At 57.0% G+C, this 15,474-nt stretch overlaps 1 protein-coding gene across 6 annotated transcripts in view; it reads left to right on the top strand.

Annotated features, from left to right (window-relative positions):
* TMEM184B (transmembrane protein 184B) overlaps nt 1–14,438 on the top strand; it is a 54,429-nt gene extending 39,991 nt beyond the window's left edge. For 4 of the 6 annotated variants that reach the window (XM_032266631.1, XM_032266635.1, XM_032266630.1 and 1 more), the window contains 7 exons: nt 3,910–4,000; nt 4,495–4,570; nt 7,650–7,741; nt 8,512–8,681; nt 9,113–9,307; nt 11,093–11,113; nt 12,059–14,438. In XM_032266631.1, coding sequence (XP_032122522.1) covers nt 3,910–4,000; nt 4,495–4,570; nt 7,650–7,741; nt 8,512–8,681; nt 9,113–9,307; nt 11,093–11,113; nt 12,059–12,300 — 887 coding nt within the window. In that variant the 3' untranslated portion in view covers nt 12,301–14,438. The remainder of the gene's footprint in view (nt 1–3,909; nt 4,001–4,494; nt 4,571–7,649; nt 7,742–8,511; nt 8,682–9,112; nt 9,308–11,092; nt 11,114–12,058) is intronic. The other 2 variants (XM_032266634.1, XM_032266633.1) reach the window with 1 other exon arrangement.
* Nucleotides 14,439–15,474: the final 1,036 nt, after the last annotated feature.

Raw genomic sequence — 15,474 nt, 5'->3', positions numbered from 1 at the left:
CCTGCAGTTCCAGCACTTTGAATGGCTGAGACCAGTGGATCACTTGAGCCTAGGGGTTCAACACCAGCCTGGGCAACATGGTGAAACCCTGTCTCTACAAAAAAAAAACCACACACACAAAAATTGTCCAGGCATGGTGGCACATGCCTGTATAGTCCCAGCTTCTCAGGAGGCTGAGGTCAGAGGGTCGATTGAGCCTGGGAGGTCAAGGCTGCAGTGAGCTATGATCGCATCAGTGTAGTCCGGGCAACAGAGTGAGACCCTGCCACAAAAAAAAAAAAAAAAAAGGAAATAGTTTTTTATATTGAGCGGAAGTCCTTCTGGGATCCGCCCCGGGACCATGTGGGTCCTGTCTGACCCTGGGAACAAGGTGCCTGTCACGTCTATGAAGAGAGTGACCCCTGATACCTTCAACACTGTCCTTGTTTTGTGTTCATCCTGGTGCTTCTCTCCTGATAGTGTGCATTTGTCTCTAGTTGAAGATTTGGCGTCTAGAATGGAGCAGAAAGTTCCATGTGGGGTGGGCGGGTTCAGCCTACTCTCATTCCAACGCTGGTGGAGCTCCTCTCAGAGACTGGCCCCAAGGCCATCAGCTTTCCAGTCTCCAAGACAAAACCCTCCAGAGAAGCCACAGCCTGATTGTCCAGGCCAGGAGAGAGGCCCTCTGGTCCCTCACGCTGGTTGCTGCTCTCTGGACTTGGCCCGAGGGCTCCTTGGTCATTTATGAGTCCCCAGGGCTTAGCACAGAGCCTGGCACACCAGCTGTGGTGGATAGTTAGGGAGGTTAGAGTCATTCTGTGTCTCTGAGGCGTCTCTGGGGTCTGGTACTGGAGCCGTGGTGGGAGGGGCGGTGGGCAGTGAGCTTGCTGGCCAAGCACCTCCCTTCAGCCCCATCTCAACTCCGCTCTTATATCCAGGGCATGCGCCTTTGTGTTTGTTTCCAGGGGTGTGTTGAGTTTTCCGTTTTAAACACCTTTGCTGGGATGTTGGAGGTGGTGTTTCACAGGGCTCTGTACTTCGTAGGAGGGTGACTGATGTGTCCAGATGGTCAGTGGGGTTGAGTTTGGGCTGGTTGCATCACGTCTGAGGAGATTCTGTCTCGTCTTACTTCTCTGAGTATTAGGGAATCCATTATCGACTCACTAATGATTCTTGAAAGGGAACTGTCAGCAAATTGGTATTTTACAGACTGACTGGCCCCAGAGCACCTGCAAAAGGTCAAGAATCTTGAACTAAGAGAGACGATGACATTTGATGATTCTGATCAGTTGTGTGCAGAGCTGGTTACGGATGGACCTTGGCCATGTAATTGGAAAGCGTACTGACGGCCGACATGTGTTTTGATGCAGGAAAGGACATGAGCCCAGGCGCCAGGCCTTTCTTGGGAGTGGCCTGCAGGGATGGGCTCGCCTGGGAGGGAGCTTCTGGGCCTGCAGGCAGCAGATACACAGTAATGGTCGTGACAGCCCACACCCAGTGCAGCGAGCCCGGACACGCTTCTGAGCATCTTCATGCTCATACCCCACAGCCACCTGCCAAGTTGCTGTTCCTGTGATCCCCTTTGATAGATGAGGAAACTGAACCCAAAGAGGCTCACGCACATCGCATACCTCTGCTGTATGTATGTGAAGGGTGAAGGGACAGTCACAACAAGGCTTGGTTAGTGCTGGGGGATATATACTTGGGGGTGCCACCTGGAGATGGGAGCTCTTAATGGATTAGGGTAACTGTGAGTGGTGTAAAATGCTGCAAATGCATTCCTTTCCAAACTGCTGAAGGCCAACTTTGACTAAAAAACATCGCCAGGGCTTTCCATGCTCCAGTTCAGTCAGTGAAACATTTGTGGTGTGCCCTGGGTATGCCATGAGTGGCACCTGTGTCCTGAGAAAGGAGAGAGAGGGAGACCAGTTGTCATTATGACATAGGATGGGAAGCACTGGGGTTCCTGCAAATCAGGTTCCGTGGGTAGGAGGCACTCGCCTCCACAATGGTCACCGGGACCTCTCACACTGGGCGCCATCCCAGCTGGGGTTGATGGTTCCTGGGAGTATAGCAGGAAGGGCACTGTGGCCTGTGGGATCTGGGAGTGCAGCAGCACTGAGGGGTGGGGAAACTGCCCTGGAGAAACGTGCAGCATTAGTGCTGCTCGGGAGTGAGGGGAGCATGGGCAGGGACCAGGTCATCCATTGAAAGACCAAGTGCCAAGCTGAATGGTACCAGCGAGCCTTAGAGGACTCTGCGCTGCAGAGGCTGGCAGGATTGGATAAGGAGCCCTCTGGCTGCAGGGCTGCCATGGCTGCCTCGACTGCCTCGACCTGTTCCCCTGACCCTGTTCTGCCCTTCCCCTTGGCCTTGTGCCTATGCTGGATGCCCATCCTCATTCCCATGTCCTCACCCTGGCTCTTCCCCCTGTGCGGTTTTCTTTTGGATGCCCTCTGCTGTGCCCCTCTTCCTCCTCCTCTCCACACTCTCTCCTCTCCCTCCTGGCGTGTCCATTCGCCTCTAGCACCCTGTAGGCAGCAACCTTTGTTTTGCTGACCCAGCAGAAACCCCCTGACCAGAAGACCCGTTACAGCATGTTGCTGTATTTATAGCCTCAACATTTACAGCAGACTTGCTGTGCCATCACTCCCTGTGGCAAATTTTGAGTCTTTGTGGAGATGTTGAGCTGAGTCCCAGTTGAGGATGAGCAGCCCGAGCTTCCCGAGGCATTTGCACTGTGTTCCGTGTGCTTCCTATGTGCTTTGTTGTAGCTCCTAGTGCTGTGCATAGTCCAGATACTGTTACAGGTTGTTGACTGGATGAAGCTTCTGCTCTCTCATTCCTACTTGGAATTTCTCCCAAGATTTTTGTAGACTGTTTTGTTATTATCTTATAAAGTTGTGATTTGTAACACACAAGTATGTAAGACAAACATTTATATATAAATATATCAGAAATGAGGTCTCGCTCTGTTGCCCAGGCTGGAGTGCAGTGGCTATTCAGAGGTGCGATCCCAATCTGGAGTTTTCACTTGCTCTGTTTCCAACCCGGGCTGGTTCACCCCTCCTTGGGCAACCTGGTGACCCCCTACTCTCAGGAGGTCACCCTACTGCTGCCAGACCCAGTGCAGACACCAGATCGACATAGCACGTTACACCCAGAACTCCCAGGCTCAAGCCGTCCTCCTGCCTCAGCCTCCTGAGTAGCTGGACCACAGGCACGTGCCACTGTTCTCGGAAAAACTAATAAAGCCAATACCGTTTCACCCCAGGGTCTACACTGCCAGCCCTCCCAAACCACCTGGGTGCCCACCCTTATCTCAGCCTCCTCCAGCCTCCCCACATAACCCTGAATTCATGGCAGCCCCTTCCTTGCCTCTCTTTATAGTGTTATACCAGTGTAGGGGTGCATTCCTGGATAAGATAATTTAGGCATGCCGGGTTTTGAACTTAGGAGTGGAAGATCAGCTGTGTTTGTTCTTTTTTTTTTTTTTTTAAAGGTGGAGTCTCACTCGCTGCCCAGGCTGAAGTGCAGTGGCGTGATCTCACTGCGGCCTCCACCTCATGGGTTCGAGCAGTTCTCCTGCCCCGGCCTCCCGAGTAGCTGGAATTACAGGCGGCTAATTTTTGTATTTTTAGTAGAGATGGGGTTTCACCATTTTGGCCAGGCTGGTCTTGAATTCTTGACCTCGTGATCCACCCGCCTCGGACTCCCAAAGTGCTGGGATTACAGGCATGAGCCACCATGCCCGGCCATCGCTGTGTGTGTTCTTGACAGCCTTCTTTTACACAACCCTATGTCCCCCAGGCTCCTCCCTGTTGCCACGTGCAGCTGTGGCTCTTTCACCTCCATTGCTGTTTAGAATCCCGGCATCTGTGGACCCATTCTGCTGATTTGACTGGTTTTCCCTGGACACTCTTTTCGCAGCCTTGGTCATCTATAATTTCCTGAGCCTGTGCTATGAGTACCTAGGAGGAGAAAGTGCCATCATGTCGGAGATCAGAGGAAAACCCATTGAGTGAGTATGGAGTCTTCCCGGAGCCCTCATCCACCCCGTTTCCTGGGCCTGGTGTACCTTGAGCTGTCCTGGCATTAGCTGGACACAGACCATCTCCACCCATGACCTCGACATGCTGTGCCTCGCCACATTTCCTGAGCAGCGCCATTCTTTTGGGCTCTCAGGAGGGCCCCAGCGGCTCATTCTCTCGCTCTCTTCCTGTCTTGGTCTTAGTGCTTTCCTGTTTGTTTCTTCCTCCTGCAGTTTTGACATTCAGAGCTCTCCAAGTTGGTTTGTCAGCCCAGGGCCAGAGCAGCCGTGTGTCCCTCTGCCTACGGCATGTGCAGGTGCTCTGCCATGCCTCTCCCTGTGCTTGGCCTTGGGCTCAAAGGCTGCCCGGGATCTGTGCCCCAGCTCAGCTGGATGTGTGGGAGGGCGGCCTTCCCCACCTCACCATTCCCAAGTCCTTGCTCTTCACTCACCGCCGCCTCCTTTCCTGTGCTTGTCTCTTCCAGGTCCAGCTGTGTGTATGGCACCTGCTGCCTCTGGGGAAAGACTTATTCCATCGGATTTCTGCGTTTCTGCAAACAGGTGTGTGTCCCCAGCAGCTGCCTAGGTCAAGAGGAGCAGGGTGGGGACCAGAAGGCCCTACCGTGGGCTGCCCTTGGCCCCACCTGTGGAGGTCCCCTTTCCTATGAGGCACGCCAGGCCCCCAGTACCCACCCCCCAAGCTATTAGGAAAGCACCACATTAGCAGGGTATGCTTGGAGGGGCAGCAGCTGGCATCCTGGGAGTGTCTGGTGTACTTTGTGCAGGAGCTGATCCTAGACACTTGCTCATGTGACCAAGTCTTGGTGTGTGTCAGAATCAGAAGTGCACGGGGATTCTAGATTGTCCGTCTGAAAACTTCTCATCAGCTGCAGCTAGGGGGCAGGAGGGTTTTAGCATTAAAGACACATGACAGAACAGGCCTGTGCCGTGTCTCCTGTCTCTCCCTGCATTTCCTGGTTGGCAGTGCAGCCACTCTAGCTTGCTGGGCTGCCCTCCCTGTGATCTAGAGTAACCTGGGTGGAGGCAGTGTGGTGGGGTCGCTGAGTGTGTAGGCCTAGGTGTCTGACCATCTGAGCCTGATTCCCAGCTTCTTCTCTGACTGTGTGACCTTGGATAATTGGCTTACCCTCTCTGAGCTTTCGTTTCCTCCTCTGTAAAACGAGTGTAATGATACTCCTCCCAAGAGATGGTTGTGAGAATCAGATGAGGTAATGGATGTAGTGCATTCAGCCTGGTGTGGTGGAGCCCACAGCCTTCTGTTGAGGGAGGCAGAGTCTGAGGGGCTCGCCTACCCTTCATGACCTTGTTAGTCTTCTCTGGGGCTCTGCAGGGGCTCTGTCATGTCAGCCCCTCCAGCTTCGCCAAGAATAGTCACAAAAGGACATGAAACCCATAGCCAAGTCACTGTGGCCCTGGAGGGCAGAGCCTGCTGCTCCCTTCTGTGCAGGGCCCAGGCCACAGGGCGGACACACCCACAAAGCCTCTAATGGCACATGCCAAGTCTCCAGTTCTACTTCCAGATCTTCTCCCCTAGCATGTTCCTAAATTCAGAATCTCACCACTGGATCTGCAGGGAAATAGTTAAAACTATCCTGGGTTCAGGGTGGGGCATGGAGAGCCCTTGTTTACCAGTTGGTGCAGCCACCCAGGTTCCGGCCAGCTGTGACTCACTGCCTTGTTTGATGATTGTATTGTCTACAAAGTTTTGCTTTCATGACTGCTTGCTAGTGTGGCCTTGTTAGAAATGATTCCCCAGCCCTGTGGGCTCAGATGTTCTGCCGTTGTTCCTGGAGGTGGCAGGGAGAGGTAGAAGAAGAAAGAGAACAAAAGAGGCCTCTTTCTTTACCAGGCCGAGAGAACACACCCCACAGCTTTGTCCTGGGGGCACAGAGACAAGCCTCCGACTCCTCAGGGCCAGCACTCAATATCCAGATCTGGAGAGATTCCTACTTTAAGTAGAGATTCCCAGATCAGCTACCCCCTATCCCAGCCCGCAGGAGAAGGTCTGGAATGGAGCCCTGGATCGTGGCACGTGTCTACAGCTCCCCTGGTGGTTCTGATGTCCAGCCCAGCCTGGAAACTGCTGACTGGTCCAGGGTGTGGTCAGGCGATGATTCTAGGGCCTACTGGCCTGGGCTCTGCTTCTGCTTCTCTGTGCCTCAGTTTCTTCATCTGTACCCTAGGGATAATGATAGCACCCATGTCAAGGGGCTGTCGTGAGTACCAGGTGAGCTCACCCAGGGAAGCACCAGCCTGTTGCCAGGCTCATAACAAACTGCTGCTCTTCCTAGAGTGTGCCAGCCCCACTTTCTCTAGGCGGGATGACAGGGCCAGGGACGTTCTGTGGGGCTTTCTGAGAGTGGGACTACATGTCTGCCTCATCACACATGCCTCTCCGTGTGACAGCTCCATGTGTGGGCTGTCTGGGGCTCCCATTCAAGCTCCGCTCAGATCCCTGGTTGGGGCAGAAGCTGCAGGTTCCACAGGCCGCGGTTTCTGCTCCAGGCTCCTCATCCTCTTCGCAGCTACACTAGCTGGGCTCGGACTGGATTAACCACCCGCCAGCTCCTCAGAAGGGGCCTTAGGGCTTAGATTTATTTGCTTTCAAGGTAATGGTGATACTAGTGATGTTATGGGCACTGTGGGTACCCCCTGAGTTTACTGGGGCCTCTGTAGGGAATCGGGAAAAGCTGGCTAAGGATTTCTTTCATTGGCTCAGCCAGCTAGTTAGTAGGTGGCATTAATGCCTGCACAGAGGTGGGAGACTCCCAAGAAGACTGTGCTTTCTGGCTCTGCCGTCCCTGAAGCAGTGGCCCTGTGGTGTGGGAAGTGACTATGTCCTTTTCACCAGGAAGTCTGTGCTCAGAGGCCAAGTGACTGCCCAAACTGTCCCTGGAATTCAAACTGAGATTTCCAGGCTCTGGAGTCCACATGCGCTGGGCTCCTGTAGGTTGCTCTGCTCACCATAAACCCTGGACCCAGGCCCAGAGAGTGGGGCCAGGAACTAGACAGGGTGGACATGGAGGATGGGAGGAGGCCCTCATGCATGCCTGCTGCCCAGCGGCTGGTTCCTTGAGCAGGGTCCCGGCCTTGCCCTGGGCACCAGGGTCTCTAGGACTTGGCCCTGCCCATCTCCTCTGACCCCTCTCTAGTGCGCAGCCCCTTGCCCTTGTCCACCCTCTGCCTTGGGGCCTTTGTGGGAGCTGCTCCCTCTGCCTGTTGAGCCTCTTGTCTCCAGCACCCTTCTGATGGTCCTGGCTGGAGAAGCTTCCTCGTGTGCGCCTCCTGTCCCCCGCCTCCATCATGCCCTGTGGCACCGTTCCTTCCTTCTTCCACATGCGCATCTTCTCACACACGGCATTGTGCTACTGGCATCTCCTGTATGTTCTGCCCCCGCCCCTCGCAGACAGCAGTCCCCTGGGAGCAGGACACGGAGCCATCCTGTCTGTCCCTTCCATTTGTATCCTTCCATCCCCTCCATCCCTCCGTCCTCTCCGTCCCTCTGTTCGCTCGGTCCCCTGTGTCCCTGCATCCAGCACAGTTCCGGCTGCCAGAGGCAGGGCTTTCTTCTCACCTTCTGCACTCCTCCTCCACACTCAACCTCCTTTTGCCCTGACAGGCCACCCTGCAGTTCTGTGTGGTGAAGCCACTCATGGCGGTCAGCACGGTGGTCCTCCAGGCCTTCGGCAAGTACCGGGATGGGGACTTTGAGTAAGCAGCGGGTGCTCCCTGGGGTGTGTGGGAGGAGTGTTGGCACAGGCTAGTGTCTTGGCTCAGGGAAGGGGGTGGTCAGAGTAGCCGCACAGTGATGACCTTCCTGGGTGGTTGGTGTTCATGCCCCCCGCACTCCAAGCCTGGCAGTGGACACCCTTGCACTTGAGCCCGTTGCTGGCCCAGGAGTAAGCCACTGGCAGTAGTCACATTCATGTCCAGGCTACAGAGTGGTGCCACAAAGGGATGGGCCACAAAGGGACAGTGACCACTGCTGAGGCAGGGAGCAAGAGGGTCAGAGCCCCAAGAGGTCAGCTCAAGTCCACAGGCACAAAGCCCCTGCTGTGTAAATTGTCCACACGCATTTCAACCTGGACTTAGTGGAAGTGACCATGCGGCAGTGAAAAGGCAGCAGAGCTGAGCAGTGTCACCTACTTTGACACCTGTTGTATCTATATGACTGTCAGACTGTGGCCTCCCACTTGGCCCTGGCTTCCACACTGGTGTCTGGCATTAGGAGTGTGGGCACGAGGGCTTAGACAAGTCCATGGGCCACACAGAGGCAGCAGAGCTGGCCTGGCCTGTGGGCACACCCCATACAGCCCCACCCAGCCTGTCGCTTTGACCACCCCCTCCGAACCCCTCAGTGACTCCGTGAGCTCTGCTGGAGTATGGGACTTAGTACCATGGGGATGGTGTGTGGTGCAGTCGAGGAGAGCCCCTTCCCTCCAAGGGTCTGTCCCAGCCAGAAAATGCTCCCCGTCCCACAGCGTCACCAGTGGCTACCTCTACGTGACCATCATCTACAACATCTCCGTCAGCCTGGCCCTCTACGCCCTCTTCCTCTTCTACTTCGCCACCCGGGAGCTGCTCAGCCCCTACAGCCCTGTCCTCAAGTTCTTCATGGTCAAATCCGTCATCTTTCTCTCCTTCTGGCAAGGTGAGCCTCCCAGAGCCTCGAGGCTGCCTGTGCCGCCCTGTCCTCTGTGCTTCCTGCTGCCCCTTCTTTTCATGGTCCCTGGTGCCCGTGGGGCCTATTCAGAGGGGCCTCAGCCCACTGGGCACTTGCTGGGGGTGAAATCTGAGCCCTCGAGGGCCTTTCCCAGGGCTAGGGAGAGCTTTGGCAGGGCAACTACATGGATGGGAGGACCCAGGGGACCCTGCGTAATTGCTGACATCTCAGTTTCGGTGGCCAGCAAAGAGCTGGGAGAGTGGGGTTTCTGGAGGCTGTGGCCTTGTGTCGCCACCCCTGCCCTACAGGAGCAGCTGTGGCCCTGCGTCCATCCTTAGTGGGGTGTGTGGGCAGCTGGGTGGGGCATTGTGGAAGAAAGGGACCAGTCTGGGTCCAGACACCCATGCTTCCTCATCCAGGCATGCTCCTGGCCATCCTGGAGAAGTGTGGGGCCATCCCCAAAATCCACTCGGCCCGTGTGTCGGTGGGCGAGGGCACCGTGGCTGCCGGCTACCAAGACTTCATCATCTGTGTGGAGATGTTCTTTGCGGCCCTGGCCCTGCGGCATGCCTTCACCTATAAGGTCTATGCTGACAAGAGGCTGGATGCACAAGGTACAAGCCAGGGTCTTGGGAGACCCCCCACGGGGAGGAGTGGGGAGCCTCAAAGCACCCCAGGGTCCTCCCGCCTCCAAGCATCCTGCAGGTGTGACTGGGTCAGGACAGGGGATCCCCACTCTATAGACAGGAATGGGGCCGTAGAGGTCAGGGAAGAGCAGGTGCCACCAGCACTACCAATTCGATCCTGGACGCTCAGGCCACCTGCCTCCTCCAGCAGGTCCAAGTGTGGAGACTGAGGGATGATACAGAGACAGTAAGGAATGGACAGATTCCTCTGGCTTCTGATACCCAGCACTGTGCGTGCTTACCATTTTGTCCTGTAATTCCCTCATCTCTGAATACTTTTTTTAAAAAAAGATTACTTCTAAGAAATAGTCAGTTGGTAGTAGGTTTTAACAGCTTTCTTTTACACCTGCGAATCTCTCTCCTTGCTAGAACAGTGGTAAGTAGCCCCAGTTGTGCTGGAAAAGGCCCTGGAGAGCTCTTGAAAGTGCTGATACCCAGCTCCACCCTGGGAGAGTCTGCTGTGATGGATCTGGGCTGGCAGGCTGGGTGTGCTGTGAGAGCTCTGTGCTTTAAGCGCTCCCAGGATGATGAGAATGTGCTGCTACCGGGATGCAGTGGGCCAGAAGAGCTGCCTGTGGCTGCCAGGCAGAGGGACTTATCCTTGGAGGATGAGGAAGAGGAGGCTGGGAATGCCTAAGACTGACAGAGCCAGCGAGGGAGCCAGGGGGACTGGGGAGAGGGGAGCTTTCTTCCCTGACACATCCACCCAGAAGCCTTTTTGCTGCCAGCTGTCTGCCGAAGTGGCTGGAGGCAAGAAACCCACTTCCCCAGGGCCTACCCAGAGGCCCCACACAGGCCTCGTGGTGGGTGGCATGGATGGTAGAAATGTCTGCCTGAAGCAGGGCTCCGTGGTCCACTTCCCACCCCGCTTCCTCTGCCTTCCCTGGTTGGGGAAGACCTACCCTGTGGCCGAGGAGGAGGTACACAAAGGCCAGGGCCTGCCAGCTGATGGCCCAGGTGAACATCCACCAGCATTGAGGGCATTGTACCCTTGGACCTGGTCTGGCATACCCTGTGCCCGTGGGACCATCATCCTTGGGCCCGGGGCCACCCCAGAGAGCAAGGGGCCATGGCAGAGAACCATTCTTCCACTGTTGGGGCTCAGCAGAGGGTCTCTGCTGCCCCCCCTGAGCTGCTCCTCCACACACCGCCTCCCAGCCACACCTGCACCCTGGCAGGGAAGCTGTTCTCCCTCTCCTGCCTCCCTGCTGCTCCTGGGCCCCCTGCTACCCTCTAACCCAGCCCAGACCCTCAGCCCTCAGGATAGGCTTGGGTGCAGAGCTGGCTCAGCTGTGCGGTCAACACAAGTAACCCTCCCTCCAAGCCTCCATGTCCTGGTCTGGGAAGTGTTGTGAGGTTTGTAAAGTGTGGGGTGTGGATGTGGCCCCAGGCTAGCCTGGGAAGAAGTGGGGATGGGATGTCCTGACCTAGACATGGAGGCAGAACTCAGCCACTAAGCGGATATTTCCTCTTGGCGTGAACACCAGGGCAGTCATCCCTAGGTAGATATCCCCCCGCCAGGCCCCGGAGACACCTGGAGCTTCCGGGGTGTCCTGGGGAGTCGGGGGCGGGGACAGGGTGTGTGGTGTGTCGTGCTGGTGGGCCTTGGTGGTGGGCACATGTTCACTCAGCTGTCTCTTGTCTTCTCTATTTCTTTGGCTTCTCTCCCTGTCCCCCTTGCCCTGCTTTTGCCCGGGGTTTGGCCATGGGCAGTGCCAACATACGGCCCTTACGGTAGGTCGCGCTCTTGGTCTGCATGTCTGTCCTGCATGTCAGTTCTGGTCACTGTCACTGGCATGCCTCTCTCTGTAGCTCTTTCTCTATGTCCTCCTCTCCACCAGCACCCCTGGGTGGGAGTGCCCAGGGCCACCCTCTGTAGAGCTTGCCTGCTTCCATCCTGGTCTCTCTTGCTAGAACATGCCCCGCCCTATTCTGGGGGCACCGTGCTGGTTCACGGGATATAGGGGCGTTTCACAATGTTTCCAAGGGCTCACAAGCTGAGTCGGGAATCCTGGGTTCCAGAGTTGGGCTCATCCCTTACATCTAGGTTTTGCGGCCTGGGCCACTTTTCCCATCAGAGCCGGTGGGACAGGGATGATGCATGGGAGAAGATGAGGAGGAAACCCTCTTAGAGGGATCCAGTGAGTCACATCTGCTCCCCTAGGGGTGCAGGCCAGCCTGGTCCTGATGGGGCCAGCCCCTGACCCACTCCCCAGAGTGGAGGGAGCACAGCACTGCCCAAGTGGAGGGGGACACACCTGGCACCTGTGGAACTGGGCACCCCGGGCTTCCAGGCCCTAGGCCCTTTGGCCCCATACGCCTTGACTTGTCGGTGCTGAGCCTGCCCTGGCCTCTCTGGGGCATTCCAGGCTCACTGCCCACAGCTTGCCAGTCTCCTGCCCGGGTCCCTGCTCCTAGCCTAGCCGGCCCAGCTCCCAGTGGGGGTTTATGTCTGCTCCTCTTCACACCTGAGCTCCCCTGGGGGCTCCCCAGCCAAAGGAGTCTATTTTTTCCCTGCCCCTTCTCATATCCTGGACCCCATTCTCCATCCCAGAAGGGGTGGTTGAAGACTGCAGCTTTGGGTTAGGAGGTTCTATCCCAGGATCCTGGGCAGGGGCTGAGCCACCTCCCTCTCCACCCCAGCCTCCTCACCCGCCCCTCCCGCCTCCTGCCCGGCAGGCCGCTGCGCACCCATGAAGAGCATCTCCAGCAGCCTCAAGGAGACCATGAACCCGCACGACATTGTGCAGGACGCCATCCACAACTTCTCCCCTGCCTACCAGCAGTACACGCAGCAGTCCACCCTGGAGCCTGGGCCCACCTGGCGTGGTGGTGCCCACGGCCTCTCCCGATCCCACAGCCTCAGTGGCGCCCGAGACAACGAGAAGACTCTGCTGCTCAGCTCTGACGATGAGTTCTAGGTGCGGGCTGCGGTGGCGGAAGTGCTGGGCCGTAGCCATGGTCAGGCTGTGCCCCCCTCCAGCCTCACCACCAGGCCAGGAGGCAGTTGGCACTGCGCTCATGCCGCCCTTTATTTATTGGACCAGAAACACACACGTCGCTTCCAGAGGAATGGGGGACAGCCAGGCTCACCCACGGGCCTTCAGGAATATTTATACACGGCCCACCCTGCACTGCCCGGGCGAGGGCAGAGGACACTGGGAGCAAGGCTCAGGTCCCTGCTGCTCATTCTGTGCTGGGGGCATGCGGGGACCAGCCACACCCAGGCCCCAATGCTTGTGTGTGGACCAGCAGCTGCAGCCTTCTAGCCTCTCCTCCCCGTAAGTCTCAGGCTGAGGTTGGCAAACCTTGGTCCCCCCACACCGTGCAATACTCTGTCTGCCCTGGGCTCTTCCCGCCTGCTTCCCTTCCCATTCACCTTTGTCCAGTGCTAGAGTCACTTCATCCCGGGCAGGAGCAGGGATGTGGGCGCTCTGTGGTCCTTCCCTCCTGACCCAGGCCTCCCTGGCATGCTGCAAGGATCAGAGCCAGACACCAGGAGAAACAGGCCTCACCCAGGAAGGGCATTCAGGGGCTTCTGGGCACCGCTTCTGTTGAAGCAGAGGCCCCTGGGTGTCCCCATTCGTCGTGGCCGCACCTCTGTCTGCCTCAGGCCCCTTCCCCCTGGCCTACCAAGGACAGCCCACAGCCCGCACCACCGGCTCACTTGGGTCCTTGAGAGTTTTGGGCAGAACCCTTGTTTCCTGGCTGCTCCAGAGGTCAGGGGCTCCCAGCCCTCCTTCCCAGGCTGATACTGGGTTCTGGTCTCTCCCTGGGGCTTCTCCCTCTCGTTTCAGGGGAAAGATCTGAGTCTCCTCATTTCAGACCAGCTTCCGGAGGAAGGCAGTGCGGCAGAGAGGCCGGAAGGGGTGGCTGCGCGGTGGGGAGCTGGGAGGTAGGGGGAGTGATCCCAGACTTCCCTCCGGGGCCCCCATCCACACAGGGCCTGGTGTTCTGCCCCATCCGGCCCCTGGCCCATCTCTTCTGTGCCTTAGTCACATATGAAAGCGCCCCTCCCTGCCTCCCTGTCTGTCCCACATGCGCCCTGGGGCTCCTAGTTCAGCTGTTAGCGCTCACCGGATCCTGCAGTGCTGGGCAGAACCCTCGGACAGGCCTCAAGAGTGGTCAGGACCACCAAGGCCCTCCTCTCTCCTCCACACCTCTAGACCTGGGGCCTCTGGAGCCGGAGCCCCCAGCAAGCTGGGCTTATACCAGCTCCTGACTTAGGAAGAGCCTCCTGTCCTGGCATTTAAAGCCCAGATTATCCCTGGGTTTTGGCCACAGTTGCCTCGAGAAGCCGGTAGGGTGAGGGAGAAGGACCCTGCCCGTGTTCACTGGGGATTCTTCTGGTCCTTCCTGGAATGAACAGGCTCCCTTCCTGCCATCTGTGAGGAGAGTCAGGGCCTGGCCGTCTTCCTGGCCTCCTTCCTTCCCTCGTGGCAGAGGTTTGCATGTGGATGCCGGCCGCCAACTCTCCCCCTCCATCTGGGGGGCCCTGACCAGTTGGCCCCAAGCTGCCCGGGAGGGTGGGTGTAGACACAGGGTGAGGAACAGCCCTGGCCCTGCCGCACTGTCCGCTGTCACCAAGCTGTCTCTCCGACGCGGCTTCCCTTCTCCCTCTAGGCCAAAGTGCTGCTGACTCTCACTCCCTTGGTCTTTGCCTGCCCCAGCGTTGCTGTCCTCGTGGAGGGTGGGGATGAGGAGAGCTCGGTGGCCGGGAATCAGCGGTCCCTGGGGACAGGGGATGGGAACACGTGCCCGACCGCTCCATTCCCTCCTTCCTAGGATGCATAACCTACCTTGTCTTTTTATTTTTTTTTTAATTTTCTTTCCAGATAGAGTAGCTCTTTGTACATAAAAAATACTTGAAAAAATAATTGTATGATGTATGAGAAGACAGAGTCCCCTAGTTTTGTATCTCGTTGTATGACTGCCATGAGATCCACCAGAAAGCCACTCTATTTTGGTCTCTGTGACATTTTAAATGCGTGACAGAAGTGAGCAAATAAAGTGAGGAAGAAATATATATACGAGATAATATATATTGTATTGAAATCTCTGCCTGTGGTGAGGTTTTCCTTCCTCCTCCCTGCCACTGTCTAGGGTTCGGGTGGGTGGAGTGGCTTTGGGCAGGGGCGGCTTAGGAAACCCTCTCCTTCTTGTGTGTAACCTCTAAGTGATGGGGGTTTGGATGGACAGGGACCAAGGTCAAGGCCCAGGCCCCCCTTGAACAAAGGGTCTCCCCAACCCCCAGCCAGCTGCCACCCCTGGACGGCTTGGCACAGGTGGACGATGCTCCTTTCCTGTTTGATCAGTCAAGTCGATGGGGCCCACATGCTGGCAGCCCGGCTCCTGCAGGCATCTCCCAGGATTTCCTGGGATTCCCCTTCCAGACGATCTTCCTGCCGCCCTGGGACTGTCCTCTGGCCGGGGAGCCTGGGGCAGGGGGCTGCTGGCCGTGGGCACAGTGCCTGGCCTCTCCGGTACCGCATGCCTTCTTGGGGCCTAGCCTGCTGCTGACGGGAGCACTCAGGAATGCAGCGTGGGTGGGGGAATTCCCACCAGCCTCCAGAGGGAGGTAAATAGCCTGAGTCCTCCCGCAGCTTCCTGCTGCCCTTCCCGAAGGCCTGAGCTCAGCATTTCAGGGTCACAGGCTTGGCAGGGAAAGCACCGAGCCCCAACCTGAGAAAGGGAGAAAGCCCCGTGGATAAGGCTGACACTACGCAATTTGGCCCTTTCCCGGACTCAAATCCTGCACTTTCACCCAACTGGTCCCTGACCCCGCCGGCCCCATACCCAGCCACACAGTTGGCCTCGCCTAGGTCTGTGCCACTGTAAATGTGTGTTCTGAGTGTTAAAACTCGCAGCCCCACAGGCCCCCAGGGTTTTTCATGCCTATGCCGCATAGCACCTTCGTTTTACAGATGGGTAAACTCAGGCTGTAAGAAACCAAGTAAGTACCAAAGATCCCACAGATAAGTAAAGACACCTAGGCTGGGTGCAGTGGCTCACACTTTCAATCCCAGCACTTTGGGAGGCTGAGGCAGGCAGATCATAAAGTCAGGAGATGGAGACCATCCTGGCCAACATGGTGA

This window comes from Sapajus apella, unplaced genomic scaffold (assembly GCF_009761245.1).
Source record: "Sapajus apella isolate SASKATOON/1434 unplaced genomic scaffold, GSC_monkey_1.0 scaffold160, whole genome shotgun sequence".
NCBI lineage: Eukaryota > Metazoa > Chordata > Mammalia > Primates > Cebidae > Sapajus > Sapajus apella.
Note: the sequence above shows the minus strand (reverse complement) of the source record. Positions and strands in the feature narration are given on the sequence as shown.